General features: G+C 53.4%; 1 protein-coding gene across 1 annotated transcript; it reads left to right on the forward strand.

Moving 5' to 3' along the window:
• Positions 1-5,386: 5,386 nt before the first annotated feature.
• PALM3 (paralemmin 3) lies at positions 5,387-14,771 on the forward strand. The gene is made up of 7 exons (XM_020916631.2): positions 5,387-5,596; positions 8,470-8,518; positions 9,425-9,505; positions 9,943-10,085; positions 10,223-10,307; positions 12,564-12,609; positions 12,698-14,771. The coding sequence occupies exons 1-7, from the start codon at positions 5,556-5,558 to the stop codon at positions 14,533-14,535; spliced, it is 2,283 nt and encodes a 760-aa protein (XP_020772290.2). The 5' UTR covers positions 5,387-5,555; the 3' UTR covers positions 14,536-14,771.
• Positions 14,772-14,800: the final 29 nt, after the last annotated feature.

Genomic DNA, 14,800 nt, shown 5'->3' on the forward strand with positions numbered 1-14,800 from the left:
GAACTGCCCTCAGGGGCAGGGCCGGGCACCGCCCCCTGCACCTGCCGGCCGGACTCGGAGCCCCGCCCCGGCCCCGCCCCCGGGGGAGGCGCTTCAGCTGGGCACTGGGTTTGGTCCACTGACCCGCCCGTCAGCTCGGGACATTGGATGTTTTAGAAGAGAGCTTCCCTAGACCTAGCCTGCTACCTGGGGGCGCCAGTCTAGGTGCAGTGTTCACTCAGTGGGCGCCACCTTGGCACCTTTTCGGGCTCACGTCCCCGGCATTACCAGGGGTTTTGGTCCCACCCAGCTGCACGCCTGGCTGAACCTCTGAACCACTGTATTCTGGGGGGTGTCCTCCGAAACCATCTTTCCGCGGCCTGGCCTGGCCCGCCAATCCTGTGTCAGCAGGCTGGCAGCGACACCAACGGCCTCCGGGCTGTCCTTTCAAGTTCCACCCCTGCAGCGCACAGTTTAGGCTGGAGGGGGCGCCAGGAACCGCCTCTCCGACCGCCCCAGTCTCCCTCCCCGAGCCGAGCGCCAGCGCCCGCGCCAGGCCCGTAGGGCGCTTCCCCTCACCCCACCCGGAAAAGTCCGCGAGCCGGCCACTGCTCAGCGCACTCCCAGACCGAGGACCGAGGCAGGCATGCACACACAGAGCGCCCAAGGCCCAGAAGAGCGGCTGAGATTGGAAAGGCGGTCACCTTGGGCCCAGGCGACTGGGAGACCCAGAGAAGTATCCAGGCTTGTGGGGGAAGTAGCTCCCTGCAGCTGGGGCCAGATTGTGGTGTTCTTGGCCAGGATTGATGCCAGGAACAGGCGAACTACTCCCAGGGACATTTTCCACTGTCTTCCACTGGGCTTTCGCCAAAACCTGCCTCCACCCCTCCCCCTCCATTTTGGGATGACCAGTGAAAAAGATAGTTACCTAAAGAAAGCGGGGGGGGGGGGGGGGGGGGGCGGCGGCTACACAGTCTCAGGATCACCAATAATCCCCCAACACCCTGCCTATCCTAGTAACTCCCCATCCATCCACTCTCTCACTCCACTCTCCTGGATCCCAATCTCAAGCTGCTACCCTCCTCCCTTTGACTCTATTGGCCCAATTGGAATTGGGCCCACCTGGGTTTCATCCCACTGAGAACCTGAGCTAAGTTGTTAGCCTTCTCCAAGACTCAGTTTCTTTATCTGTAAAATGGGGATGGTAGTACTTACCCTTTTGGGAGGTGTTGACAATGAAGACTCTACTTCTGGAATGAGTTGTCTCTACAGTGGACTCTCCACTTTATCATCTCCTATTCCTCTTCTTCCCGGATGGCTCAGTGGTAAAGAATCCACCTGCAGTGCAGGAGACACGGGTTCAACCCCTGAATCAGGAAGATCTCCTGGAGGAGCAAATAGCAACCCACTCCAGTACTCTTGCCTGAAAAATCCCCATGGACAGAGGAGCCTGGTGGGATACTGTTCAAAGAGTCGCAGAGTCAAAAACGACTTCACATAAGTGTGTGCATCTCTCTTCTAGCCATGCATACCGTGCTCTCGGTTCCACCACACCACAGACCCTCTCTGTCCGAGGACCTCCGTGACATTTACCAGACCTGGTCACTGGCTTTTCCCTGAGTTCCTTTCCACTAGCTCCTTAGTCTTGGAGAACGCTACCCATTTATGGTTTTCCTCTGACCTCCGAGGTGGCCCTTTTCAGACTTCTGGTTCACCTGCATCAGTGGGGTGCTTTCCCCTCTGGCTTCCATTGGGTTTGACTGATGGGAGAGAGGCGAATGAGAGATCATGTGTTCTTCCTCCAAGCTTTGTTGGCTGTGTCCCTCCACTGCCGGCAGCAGCTCCAAACAGCTCTCTCCCTCCAGGGCTATGGGGTGGTAAGAGCTCCCAGCTGTTGCTAATCCAGCGAGTGCACTATGCCGTCTTTATTTCCTTCTATTGAGTTCTGATCAATTACTCAGTTTAAGTATACAATCTCTTTCCTGCCAACACTCAGACCTTGACAAACTCCAATTTCACACTTTAAACACCATCTCTATGCAGATGTCTCCCAAATTTATATCTCTAGCTCTAATTTCTCCTCTGAGTTTTAACTCATATCCAAGTCCCCAGTCTAATAGATAGGTCAAACTGAACACTTTCAAAATTGAATTCTTGGTCTCCCCCCAACTCTACTTCTCTTTACTACATATAGCAACTCGCTCATTCTGTTTTTCATGTCCCAAAATGTAGAACTCAGCTTCAGTTTCTCTTTTTTCCCTACCCACCCCAGTCCATTCATATATTGGATTGCTGTTTGCTCTGCCTCCAATACATATTCTAAATTCGTCCACTTCTCTCCCCCCACCCTTTTCCCAGCCATTCATTGCCCTCTGATGTCTCTCCAACAAACTTAGGAGAAAAGTCCAAATTTCCTACCCTGGCTCAACAACCCTTCCCACTTCTCAGATCTCATCTCCTGACACCGTCTCCCTTGATCCCTCCTCCATCTGAACCTTTATGCTTTCCTCAAACTCTGCAATTGCATTCCCACCCCCAGGGCCTTTGTACTGGCCTTTCTCTCTGCTTGGAATGACTCAGTACCTGGCTGGTTTCTGCTATTCAGATCTTGATTCAGATGTCACTGCTTCAGAAAAGTGGTCTCTGATCACCCAGCCTACCTCAAACACAGCTCTTTTCCATAAATCTATCCCTGCCTTTTTTTTTTTTTTTTTTGTAATTCACCCAATACTACAGTTGGGCTTCCCTTGTGGCTCAGATGGTAAAGACTCTGCCTGCAATGCAGGAGACCCAGGTTTGATCCCTGAGTTGGGAAGATCCCCAGGAGAAGGGAATGGCTACCTACTGTAGTATTCTTCTTGCCTGGAGAGTGCCATGGACAGAGGAGCCCTGGTGTGCTACAGTCCATGGAATCACAAAGAGTTAGACACAACTGAGCGACTAACACTTTCACAATACTATAGTTATCATCAATTACCTTGTTTCTTTATTTGTATATTATCTATCTCTGCCTGCCCCCCACCTCAACTGGAAAGTGAGTGCTATTACAGCATTTTCTGTTTGTCAGGTTCACCCAACTCTCTCATGCCTAGAATAGTGCCTGACACATAACACTTATTAAAGAATGTTCCCAAAATTGGGAACAAAGAAATAAACTAGACTTGGAAGTTGCTCTTGAGTTTAGGAGACAGACACAATTATAAACAGAACAATCTTGCTTCAAGGTGGAACCCAGGACGAGAGTATAGAGGGAACCCTATATAAGTGTTGATCTAAATAGCTAACAGTTATAAAATCAAGCTACAAGCTTTGAAGTAAAATATACACTCTCCTCCAAAAGGTGGGAACAACCCAAATGTCCATCAACAAATGAATGGATAAGCAAAATGTGATCCATTCATACAATGGAATATTATTCAGCCATGAAAAGGAACAAAACACTGATTCAAGCTAAAATGCAGATGAACCTTTAAAACATGGAGAAGGGAACGGCAACCCACTCCAGTATTCTTGCCTGGAAAACCCCACGGACAGAGGAGCCTAGTGGGCTACAGTTCATAGGGTTACGAAGAGTCAGACACTACTCAGCAACTAACACTTTTCTCTTTTGAAAAAATGATGCTCAGTGAAAGAAACCAAACAGAACAGGCCACATATTGTATGAGTCCACTGATTTTAAAAAAATGTCCAGAATAGGTAAATCTACAGAGACAGATGCAGATCAGTGGTTGCCAGGGGCTTGGGAGGGGAGTGCCTGTTTAATGGGTACAGAATTTCCTTTTGGGGTAATGAAAAGGTTCTGGACCTAGATAGTAGCAAGTTGCACAACATTACAAATGTACTAAATGCTACCAATGGTAAATTTTGTTTTGTGTATTTTACCACAATTAAAAACTGATTTTAAAAAATGTGTTCTCTATTTCTATCATGGCAAATAAACTTTTATTTTATTTTTTTAAACTTTTATTTTAAAAAGAAACTTGGCTGACTTGGGTCTTAGTTGTGGCACAAGAGATCTTCGTGCCTCATGTGGGATCTTTCATTGTGGCATGTGGGCTTGGTTACCCCACTGCATGTGAAATCTTTGTTTCCAGACCAGGAATCAAATTCATGTCCCCGTCATGGCAAGGTTGGGGGTTCTTAACCACTGAACCACCATGGAAGTCCCCCAAATATGCTTTTAGGAGGATCTATTGGGTTGGCCAAAAAGTTCACTTGGGTTTTGCCATACCATCTTCGGGTTGTTGTTATGAAAAAAGAAAAAAAGAAAAAAAAAAACCCCAAAGGAACATTTTGACCAGCCCAATAGAAGACCAGGTTCAACTGAAAATATTTTGAATCCCTAGGAGTTTTGTCCTTGGCATAGGAAAACCCCAGGCCTCAGTCTGGCCCCGTTTGTTTTCCACCCCAAGTCTGTCCTGCACAATGAGGGGCCATGTACTTAGGGACCCTGTCCCATGTACCCAAGCTCTTTCCTCGCTCTTCTGCCAATTTTTGGCCATCCTGAGTAGGATCTAGAGCAGGGAGGAAGGTTTAAGTTGGGCACATTCCCTTTGTTCAATGGGGAGCAGACCCTCTGAAGCAAGGAAGGGGCCTAGGGGACTTCCCTGGCGGTCCAGTGGTTAAGACTGCAGGGGCCATGGGTGCGATCCCAGGTCGGCTGGGGTGAAGTAAGACCCTGCATGCTATACAGCTTGACCACAAGAGTGCTGGGGACTGCAGCAGACCAGCCTGGAGAGCAGGAGATGATTTCCCCAAGAGGATGGTTGGATAAAACACATGATCAGCTGAGAAAAGGGCCGCTGCTCCTTTAATAAAGGAATGGTGGGAGGATTGAATAGGGACCTTCAAGACTTGGGTAAGAAGTACTCTAGACATTTCTCATCACTACACTCCTCCAATAGTTATCAAACCTAAGGGGCGTCCAGAGTCCTGGAGGCTATTTGATTGAATTCTCTCATTTTCCGAATGGGGAAACTGAGGTCCAGAAAGGAAGTTGCCCTGAGTTGTCCAGAGCTCAAGCCTTCTGGTTCTCATGAGGCACAGGCTCTGGTCTCCAGAATCTTCTGATGGGATCAGCCCTCCATCCTCACCCCAGAGATCAGGGTCCAAGAAGGGAGGGCAGTAGTATGTAAAAGCAACAGTATTCGAAGGCAGGTTACCCTTGGTGGGCAACCAGACTTGAAATGTCTAGGGTGCTAAGCAAAGGTGCCCTTGTCTGAGGGGGTCAGGGAGTCCCAGCCCTAGTCCACAGGCTTGACCAGGCATGTGACAGTGTGTTTGCCAGGAGGCAGCCGAGTGCAGCAAGGAGGCCAGTGGCTGGTAAATAATTGATCAGGACAGCTGATAGTACCTCCCCAGAACTGCCCGCCAGCCCCCAGCCCCCCTCAGCCCGGCCCAGGCGTCTCCCGCCTCCTGGCCCAAACCAGCTGGACCAGCTCTCCCGGTGCCCGCCTGCTGTCCCCCCACCCCCCAACTCCCGACAGCCAAGTCACAGCCTCCGGGGCACCTTTCAGCAAGCACCCGGGGTGGTGGATCTGGAATTCTGAAATCAGAACGTGGGCTTCTGGGCAGAGATGGCCCTGCAGAGCCATGTGTGGTCTCTGGCCACACCCATGTAAGTGTCCGGGGTCAGGGGGGACAGTGGGCAGGGCCTGGGAGGGGCTCATGGGAGACGCTGGCCTTCCTATGGGGGGACGGCAGGGTGGGGGTTGTTGCTGCTTAGAGCTCCAGCTAGCCTCTCCTAAGGGGGCCAGGAAGAGTGAAGGGCGGCTGGCAGCCAACCCTGGAGCCTCTTCAATGCCCCCTCCCCAGAAAGTCGGGTGGGAGATGTGAATTCTTACCCCCCTGTTTTTTTTGGATTTTTCCACCAGCAGGCTTCAAGCCCAAAGTCCAGCCAGAGTCGGGGTGGGGCTATTACTTGAGTGGGGGATGGGGAATGTCAGGGTCCCTCATATTTTGCCTCTAAATTCATCCTTTGGTGTCTGGGGTGGGAAGAAATGCTTGAAATCCAACAGGAAAAAAAGTTAACAGCTCCCAAACTGGAAAAGAGAATTTCAACAGGGAAATGATTACCTGCTTAATGAAATGACCACCAACTGTCCCTGGCAAGGCAAAAAGCTGAAGATTTAGAGACAAGCAACATTGAATAAAGTGTACAGATTGTTTTAATATTTGAGATGTGAAGGCCTTTGAAAGTCAGAAGATGGAGGGGGCTCCAGAGGTTTGTAGAGACTTCTGGAAAAGGGGCTCCCTCCAGGGACCCCAATTGGGTCCCTCACTCTTTTGGGTTCCCCGTTGCATTATTCACCAACTACAAACCTGGTTGCCTAGCAATGGGAATCTGATCTCCCCCCACCCCCCAGCAAGGAGGAGGCAGGGTGATTACATCTTGGGAGAACAGAGGGGAGACTTTAGCCTCCCCCAGGGCAAAACTATTAGCAGGGGATCTGAGCTTCCTTTGAGACACCCTGTAAAGCATGAACTTCAGCATCCTGCCCTAACTGGAATTGAAGACCCACCTCCCCAGGCTGACCTCTGGTCCCCTGGCTGTCAAGATAAAGATGCATGAACTTCCATTTCTCCACAGTGTTCCCAGTATTTGGGCTCTAAGAGCCTTGCATTCCAATCCTGACTCAATGACATTAGACAAGTCTTCTGCCACTTCTCAGAGCCTCAGTTTCCTTTTCTGTAAAATGGGGACAGTAGTACTGCTTAGCTTTTAGGATGGTCGAGAGGGTTACATGAGTTATTAAAGTCTTTTGAAAGGCACTCAGTCCTGTCTGATTCTTTGCAACCCCGTGGACTGTAGCCTGCAAGGCTCCTCTCTCCATGGAATTTTCCAGGCAAGAATCCTGGAGTGGGTAGCTGTTGCCTTCTCCTGCAGATCTTCCCAAACTAGGTATGGAACCTAGATCTCCCGCACTGCAGGTGGGTTCTTTACCATCTGAGCCATCAGGGAAGCCCCAAATGAGTTACTAGGAGTAAAGCATTTAACGGTGCCCAGCACATGGTGTGCACTGGCTAATGGTTGGCTGATTTTCTTCTCAGTTGGAATGTCAACTCAGCAAGAAGTTGACTACAGTGTCTCAAGATCAGGGTAGGGAGGAGGAGGTGGAGATGGCTGCGGGAGCCTAGCGGAAGCCCCATAGAGCACTTAGAGAGCTATATATAGTAAGTGCTAAATGCGAGCTCACTATTATGCCTTCATGGTGAAGCCAGAGAAGATCCGGGAGGCCCCACCAGAGTTCGGGCAATGAGGTTTAAACTCATCCAATAGGTTAGTGCTCAAATTAATAAATGTCTGAGGGCTTGCTCTGTGCCCACCCTGGGTGACGTGTCAGGGCCAACAACAGGCAGACAGATATATCCTTCTAGATATTGGAAGCACCTCCATGTAGCTGGCACCCAGTGCATCTCTGTGATGGGAAGTTGTTGTGACGATGACTGTCCCCGACGTGCACTGCAGTACCAACCAGTCTCCAGCTTCCAGGGGGAGCCCAAATGGACTAGGGGTGCCTTGGAGGCTGAGAATTGGGGACCCCGGGGTGCTTTGAGTTGGACAATGATGGGGGAATTGCAGGTTAAACCTTAAACAGCAAGTCTCCCTCCCCCCAGTTCGGAGTCCAGCACTAGGCAGTGTGACCTGGTGATCCTTGCCCCCTGGGAGGGTGGCTTGCAAATGGAAGAGGCGGCTCTGGAGTTACCATGGCAATGGCATGTGTCCACAGCGAGATGGACACTTCTCTCCCAGACTCTCACCCCCACCCTCAACCCGCACGTAAGGGATGCTCGGTAACAGCCTAGGTCCAGAGAGGGTGTGGGTTTGGGAAAAAATACAGAGCACGTTCCAGCCTGGTGGGATTCAAGCTTCTGGGAATGGTTATTATAATTAATTAAAAACATTATTAGTCATGGGAATTATTTAAATTATTATTATTTTTCTTTTTGACTTGTGGGATCTTAGTTCCCCGACCAGGGATTGAATCCCTGCCCTCAGCAGTAAGCGTCCAGTCCTAACCACTGGACCGTCAGGGAATTGCCTAAAATTACTATTAATAATAAACTATGCTATTGTTTTGGGGGCACATAGTCCTAAGTTTTTTCCTGCGTGGATAGATACTTCCCTGAAAGGGAATCTCTCTCTGCAAGGTGAGGAAAGGTCAAGTTATTCTGGTCCATTTTACAGATGGGGAAACTGAGGCTCAGAGGGGTGATGTCTAGCCTCAGAAGCGATTTAGCTCAGTCTGTCCTGGCCAGGGCTCTCTCCCCCTCACAGGACCCCTGCCCTCTGCCCCGACTCCTCCCAGGTGCAAAGGGGAAATAGAGGAAAGTACTGGGTTTAGTTGATTTCCAAGCAGCTCAGGGATCTTGGCTCAAAGAGGGGTGTTCAAGAGATGGGTCTGCGAGGGTTGGGCGCCCAGGAGGCTCCTTTCGCAGCTCAAGCGCCCCTCAACCGCACGCCCCTCAACCCCCGCCGTCTCCCTGCAGGCCCATGGCGGAGAGCTCCCTCTACCGGCAGCGACTAGAGGTCATCGCGGTAAGGGACGCCCTACCAGCGCGCTTCGCCCTGAGCCCTGGGCACCGCTCGCCACACCCAGGCCTCTTCCTCACCTCTTTCTTATCTCAGGGAGCAGGCCTAGCGCTCTGAACGTGCGGGGAGTACCCTCAGCTCCAGCCGTGCCTGGCGCGCCCCCCCCCCAAAATCCTCAGGCCCCTCTGCTCCTCAGTTCTTCTGTATGATCATCAACACCCCCAGAATGGAGCTCTGCGGACTCCGCACTCTCAAATCTGCAGCATCTGTTCCATTCTTGAACCCCGTCTCCCAAATACACCATGTCTGAAGCCCCCTCTCTCAGATCCCCATATCTGGACCTCATCTCTCCGGACCTCCATCTCTGAATCCCCATCTCACCAACCCCATCTCTCTGGTCCTCCACTGCTGCACTCGCATCTCTCTGGACCATCTCTACATCCTAGTCTCGCTGGATACTCACGACTGCACCTCCATTTCCGACTTCCCACCTCACTAGCCCCCTCCATTGGCTCCTCATATCTGGACCCCCATCTCTCTGAATCGCATTCCTCTTAATCCCAAATCTCAGACCCCTCCCCTTCTGGATTCCCATTCCGGGGCCCTCCCCATCCACAGACCCCGCCCCCCTTCCGCCTGGGCGAGGCCTCCGCAGCATCTGGGGCGCGGCCGGCCCCGCCCCCGCCGGCCCCGCCCCTACCCTCTGCTGACTCAGCGCCTCCGCCCCCCAACCTCTTCCCCGCCCGGGGCCCCGACGTGTGTTCCGCTACCCGGTGCGGCTTGCAGCCCCGGGAGTCCCGGGAGTCCCGGGAGCCCCGGCGAGCCCGGCAGAGGAGGGAGGGGGGAAGGGGAGGTGGCGGCCCCGGCCGGCCCTACCCGGCCAGCGGGCAGCTTAGGGTCCTCTGTGCGCAGGAGAAGCGGCGGCTACAAGAGGAGATACGCGCGGCGCGCCGCGAGCTGGAGGAAGAGAAACTCCGCGTGGAGCGGCTCAAGGTTGGGGGCGGCTGGGGGCGTCTGCTTAGTCCGGGCAATGAAGTGGGGATGTCTATGAGAGTCAGTTCTGGAAACCAAAGGAGCCTCTCTTTAGACATGGGGTTGGGGGAGTTGGTTCCAGCTTCGGGGACGGGCGTCTTCCCCAGCTTGGGAAGAGTGGTTGGTGGTGATGGGGGACGTTTGTTCTACCTTTGGGAAGATCATGGGAACGTGTTTGTTCCGCTTTGGGGTAGAGAGGGGCTAAGAGGGACATTAATTCCCCCTTTTGGGGTGTCTGTCCCATTCTGGAAAAGTTGGGGAGATTGATGGGTGTTTCTTCCAGCGTGGGAAAGCTGTCGGCTGGGAACGGGGTGGCTTCCCACCTGGCATTGTTGGGGCACGTATCCCAGCCTGAGGCAGAAATGTCTGTCCGTCCACATGCCCCTTCCCATGGCCAGAGGAAGTCTCTCCGGGAACGCTGGCTAATGGACGGGGCAGCTGAGGAGCCAGAGCGGCCCCAGGACCCCACCTCACAGGACCCCCAGTCACCTGAAGACCAAGCTCAGGCCCGCATCCGGAACCTGGAAGACAGCTTGTTCACGTGAGTAGGGCCCCCTGCCTGATAGCTTCTCCCCTCCGTCTAGGCCAGGGCCCTCCGCCCACTCCGCTGAGACTTCCGGTGGGGGTGGCCCACTGAGCCTGGGGTCCAGGCTCCCAGCAGCCCCTTCTCTTCCCCAGACTCCAATCCCAGCTGCAGCTGCTGCAGAGTGCGTCCACAGGTGCCCAGCACAAGCCCTCAGGCAGGCCCACCTGGCGACGACAGGTGAGGAACTAGGGGATGTGACCAGCAGAGCTCAAAGCAGTAGGCTCCAAGCACAGTTGTATTTTTTTTGACCCTGCTATGTGGCTTAATTCCCTGACCAGGGATCGAACCTGTGCTCCCTGCAATGGAAGCACAGTTACTTAACCATTGGACTGCCAGGGAAGTACCCAATCACAGTCTAGATGCTGGGTCCTCTGGTCTGTGGGCTTGGGCAAGTTGCTTTTCATGCCTAAGTCTCAGTTTCCCCATCTCTAAAATGGGTATATATAACAATAGCACACAGCTGGAAGAGGTGTGGGAGAAGGTCAGTGAGATCATAGCTCCGGAAGCAGGCACAACGGAATGTTTTTTTTTTTGATATGTTGTCGAGTTGTGTTAATCGCTCAGTCGTGTCTGACTGAGTTTGTGACCCCATGGACTATAGCCCGCCAGGCTCCTCTGTTCATTGAATTCTCCAGGCAAGAATACTAGAGTTGCTATTTCCTTCTTCGGGGGATCTTCCTGATCTAGGGATTGAACCGGGATCTCCTGCATTGCAGGCAGATTCTTTATCATCTAAGCCACCAGGGAAGCCCTATTTTGATATATGATTGCCAATATGACCTGAATGAAGAAAGTAGTCAGAAAATGTTGTGGGGCTGGGGGGCTGGGGCTGGGAATTCCCTGGCAGTTAGGCAGTTAGGACTTGGTGCTTTCACTATAGTGGCCTGGGTTCAATCCCTGGTTGGGATTACTAAAATGATCCCACAAGCCGCACAGTTTGGCCAAAAAAAAGAAAAGAAAATGTGGGGATGTGTTCTCAGAATTCAGCCTCCCAAATGGGAAAAGGGTCCCCATGAGATGCTCTAATGATTTGAGGCATCTCCATGATTTGAGGGCTTTGGGATTTTGTTTTGGTAATGCCTCTATTAAGATATAATCCACATGCCGTCCAACATATGGGTCTTTGAAAACCAAGACGACTTTACATTAAAATCTGGCTTTCTGGGTTATCCTTGAAGTCCATAGATCCAGTAACATTATCCAGTATCCATATATCCAGTAACTGATGCACCTGGCCACAGTAAGCTGTGGGTTTTCCACAGCCCCCACCTCTCCTTGATGCCTTACTTTGGCTCCCAGGTGCCTGTCTCAGGACAGAAGGGGAGAGGAGACCTTTAGACAGAGGAGGGTAGGATTGAGAGCTATGAGCGATCTGTGGGGTTTGGTGGAGGTGGCCTGCGTGGCCAGGTCCCCAGCTCCCCTCCCTGAGTTCATCTTTCCCTCCATCCCTTCCTCACTCCACTCCAGCCACCCTGACCGTTTTCTGTCCCTTGAACTTGCTTAATTCATTATAGCCCCAGGGCTTTGCACTTGCTGTTCCCCTCTTCCTAGAATGCCCTTTCCCACCTCTTGACTCAAGGCTGGCTCTTCTCACCTTTCAGCCCTTTGTTCAATGTCACCACCTCCAAGAGGCCCTCCTGCATCTTTTTTTTTTTTTTTTTTAATATATATTTGGCTGCATCAGATCTTAGTTGCTGCATGTGGGGTCTAATTCCCTGACCAGGGGTCAAACCCATGACCCTGCATTGGGAGCATAGAGTCTTAGCCACTGGACCACCAGGGAAGTCCCCCTCCTGCATTTTATACCTACAGGAGGCACCCCATCACCTCCCAGGCATTTCCTAGCCCCTTATCCTATTCCTGCCCCCCATCATAGCCCTTCTCGCTTCCTGAAGTATAGATTTGTATTTTATGTTTATTACCTGCTTCCTCCCACTGGAATTTAAGTTTTAACAGCAAAAGTCTTAAGTATCCCTTAAGTGGGATTTCCCAGGTGACTCAGTTGTAAAAAATCCGCCTGCTGGTGCAGGAGATGTGAGTTTGATCCCTGGGTCAGGAAGATCCCCTGGAGTAGGAAATGGCAACCCGATCTCATATTCTTGTCTGGAAAATTCCATGGGCAGAGGAGCCTGGCAGGCTACAGTTCATGGGGTCACAGAATCAGACACGATGGAGCACGCATGAATGTCCCTTAAGTAACCTCAGTAGCTGGCAGAGTAGGTCCGTGGCTGCATGGACACCGGATTGACTGGGTGCATACCATGTGCAGGGCAGTGCAGTAGAGGGAGATTAGAGAGGTGAGGAAGACTCATGGTTTGGTCCTGAAGTAACGGGGAGCCATCCAGGGTGTTTGAACAGGGGAGGGGTGCTGGCATGCTGGAGGCTGGAAGTGAGATGTGGGCTGCCCTGACCTTGTTTCTGCCATCCCTGCAGGGTCACCGTCCTCTCTCCCAGCCCAGCGTGGAGTCAGGTCCTGCAGGTGGGTGTTTTGAGGTCTGGGGGTCTCAAGAGGAAGGGCCTGAATCTCACACTGTTGCCCCATCTCTCCTCTTCCCTGACTCCCCCAGGCCAGATTGATCTAAACAAGAGAGCCTCCTTGCCAGCCGGACCAGTGGGCACATACCCAGAGTCCCCCTCCGAGCCCAGAACTGAGGCTGCCGGAGTTCCAGCAGCCCCAAGGCAGGTCCCTGGGGCAGCAGGGACCTCCTCAGAAGCCAATGGCCCCTGCCCTGAATCCAGCCTCCCTCTGGAGCAGGAGCCGAGTCAGGGGGTGGTAGCACCTGAGGGGGCAGTGAATGAGGCCAAAGCGGGAGGCATGGTGAAGGTGGTGTGGGAGGGGCTGAGGGCCACGGAGGACTGTGCCGTCGGGGCCACAGGCTCAGAGCTGGAGGCTAAGGTGGAGGAGATGGTATTGGAGGCCATCGGGGACAGACAGGAAGCCAGCCGTCCAGAGCTCCCCTCGTGGGTCAAGGAGGACAGGGCCATTGTGGAGGTGGTCTGGGAGGGGGTGGGGGGTACAGAGGGCAGTGACTTGGAGGCCATGGCGGAGGCAGGCAGGGGCCCAGAGGCCGTGCAGACCGGCTCCCTGGGGCTCCAGGAGGGAGCGGGGGGAGCAGCTCCTGGAGCAGGTGCCCCCAGAAGCAGCCCTGATGGTGATGGGCAGGGGGTCTTTGGAGGAGAGGAGGGGTCCTTCATTTGGGTGGAGAGAATGACCCTCAGTGAGGAATGGGAGGAGCTGGAGGTGGAGGGGTTGGAAGGGCCAAAGGCACTGGGAAGGAAAGAAGAGGATGAGAGTCCAGGGCCGGTGGAGGGCAGAGGCGAGGAGGAAACGTGGGAGGCGGAGAGGAGGCGGGCGGAAGGACCTGAAGGTGCAGAGGAGACAGGCAGTGAGGGAAAGGCAGGCATGGAGCCAGAAGGGGCGGAGATGTCACTGGTGGTAGAGGGGAAAGGGAGCCAGGAATCCTTGGAGCCAGAGAGAAGAAGTGAGGAACACGTGGAAACAGAGATGGGAGGAGGTGACGAACCATTGTCGGCAGAAAGGAAAGAAGCTGAGGGACCTCGGGGGGCAGAGAGGGGAAGAGATGAGAAGCCGTTGGAAGTAGAGCAGAAAGGAGGTGAGGAAAAGCTAGAGGCAAGCCAAGAACCAGAGGCAGCAGAGAGAAAAGAAGGGGAGTCACTGACGGCAGAGAGAATAGGAGGTGAGAAGCCATTGGAGGAAAAGGAAAAAGGAGATGAGAGGGCAGAGAGAATGGGAGACGAAGAGCCCTTGGAGGCAGAGAAAACAGGAGATGAGAAATCACAGAAGGTAGCAGGACCGGGAGGTCAAGAGCCACTGGAGGCAGCGAAGACAAGAGATGAGAAATCACAGACGGCAGAGAGAACTGGAGGTGAGGAGCCATCAGAGGTGGAGAAAAATGGAGATGAGGACTGGCTGAAGGCAGAGAGAACCGGGGGTGAGGAGCCGTTGCCGACAGAGAAGACTCAGGGGGTCGGGGAGGAGCAGAGAGAGTCAGAAGAAAAGGAATGTCAGGCAGAGAAAGTGAGTGAGGCAGGGGCTCCCCCAGAAGCCAAGGAGGTGCCAAGGCCGGAGGATGAAGGACAGCAGCCCCAGGAGAAGCAGGAAGGCTCCCCAGAAGCAGAAGTGGAAGCAGCAAAGCCCCAAACTCCTGCTGAGGGCCGGGACCCCACTGGAGATGCCACCCCACTCCTGGCAGAGACGTCAGCTCAGGATCAGCCTGCTGAGTGCCAGCCACTGCTGCAGATGGAGGGGCCCAGGGCCAACCCCAGTGCCCGCCCCGTGCCCACCTATGCACCTGCCCGGCAGCCGGAGCCCTCTGCCCCTCCGGAAGGTGAAGAGGCAAGCGGCCCTAAGCAGAAGACATGCCAGTGTTGCGCGGTTATGTGAGCCCATGCCTTCCACCCTTCTCTCAGCTCCTCTCATAGCTACCTCGGCCTCTTGGCATCCAGCAGGCAGTCCCGGGCGCAGACGGGGCACCGGACTCACCATGGCACCTGGGAGCCCGTTGGTGTACACGCTCCACCTCCACCCAGGCTTCCGGACCCCTCACCCGCTGCCTGTGACCTGGCCCTCTTCTGTGACAAAGCTTTTTATACTTGAAAATAAAACGCTAAGCATTCGGACAGAGTTGAGCGTGTGTGTTGTTGGCCTA

This window comes from Odocoileus virginianus, chromosome 3, assembly GCF_023699985.2.
Source record: "Odocoileus virginianus isolate 20LAN1187 ecotype Illinois chromosome 3, Ovbor_1.2, whole genome shotgun sequence".
NCBI lineage: Eukaryota > Metazoa > Chordata > Mammalia > Artiodactyla > Cervidae > Odocoileus > Odocoileus virginianus.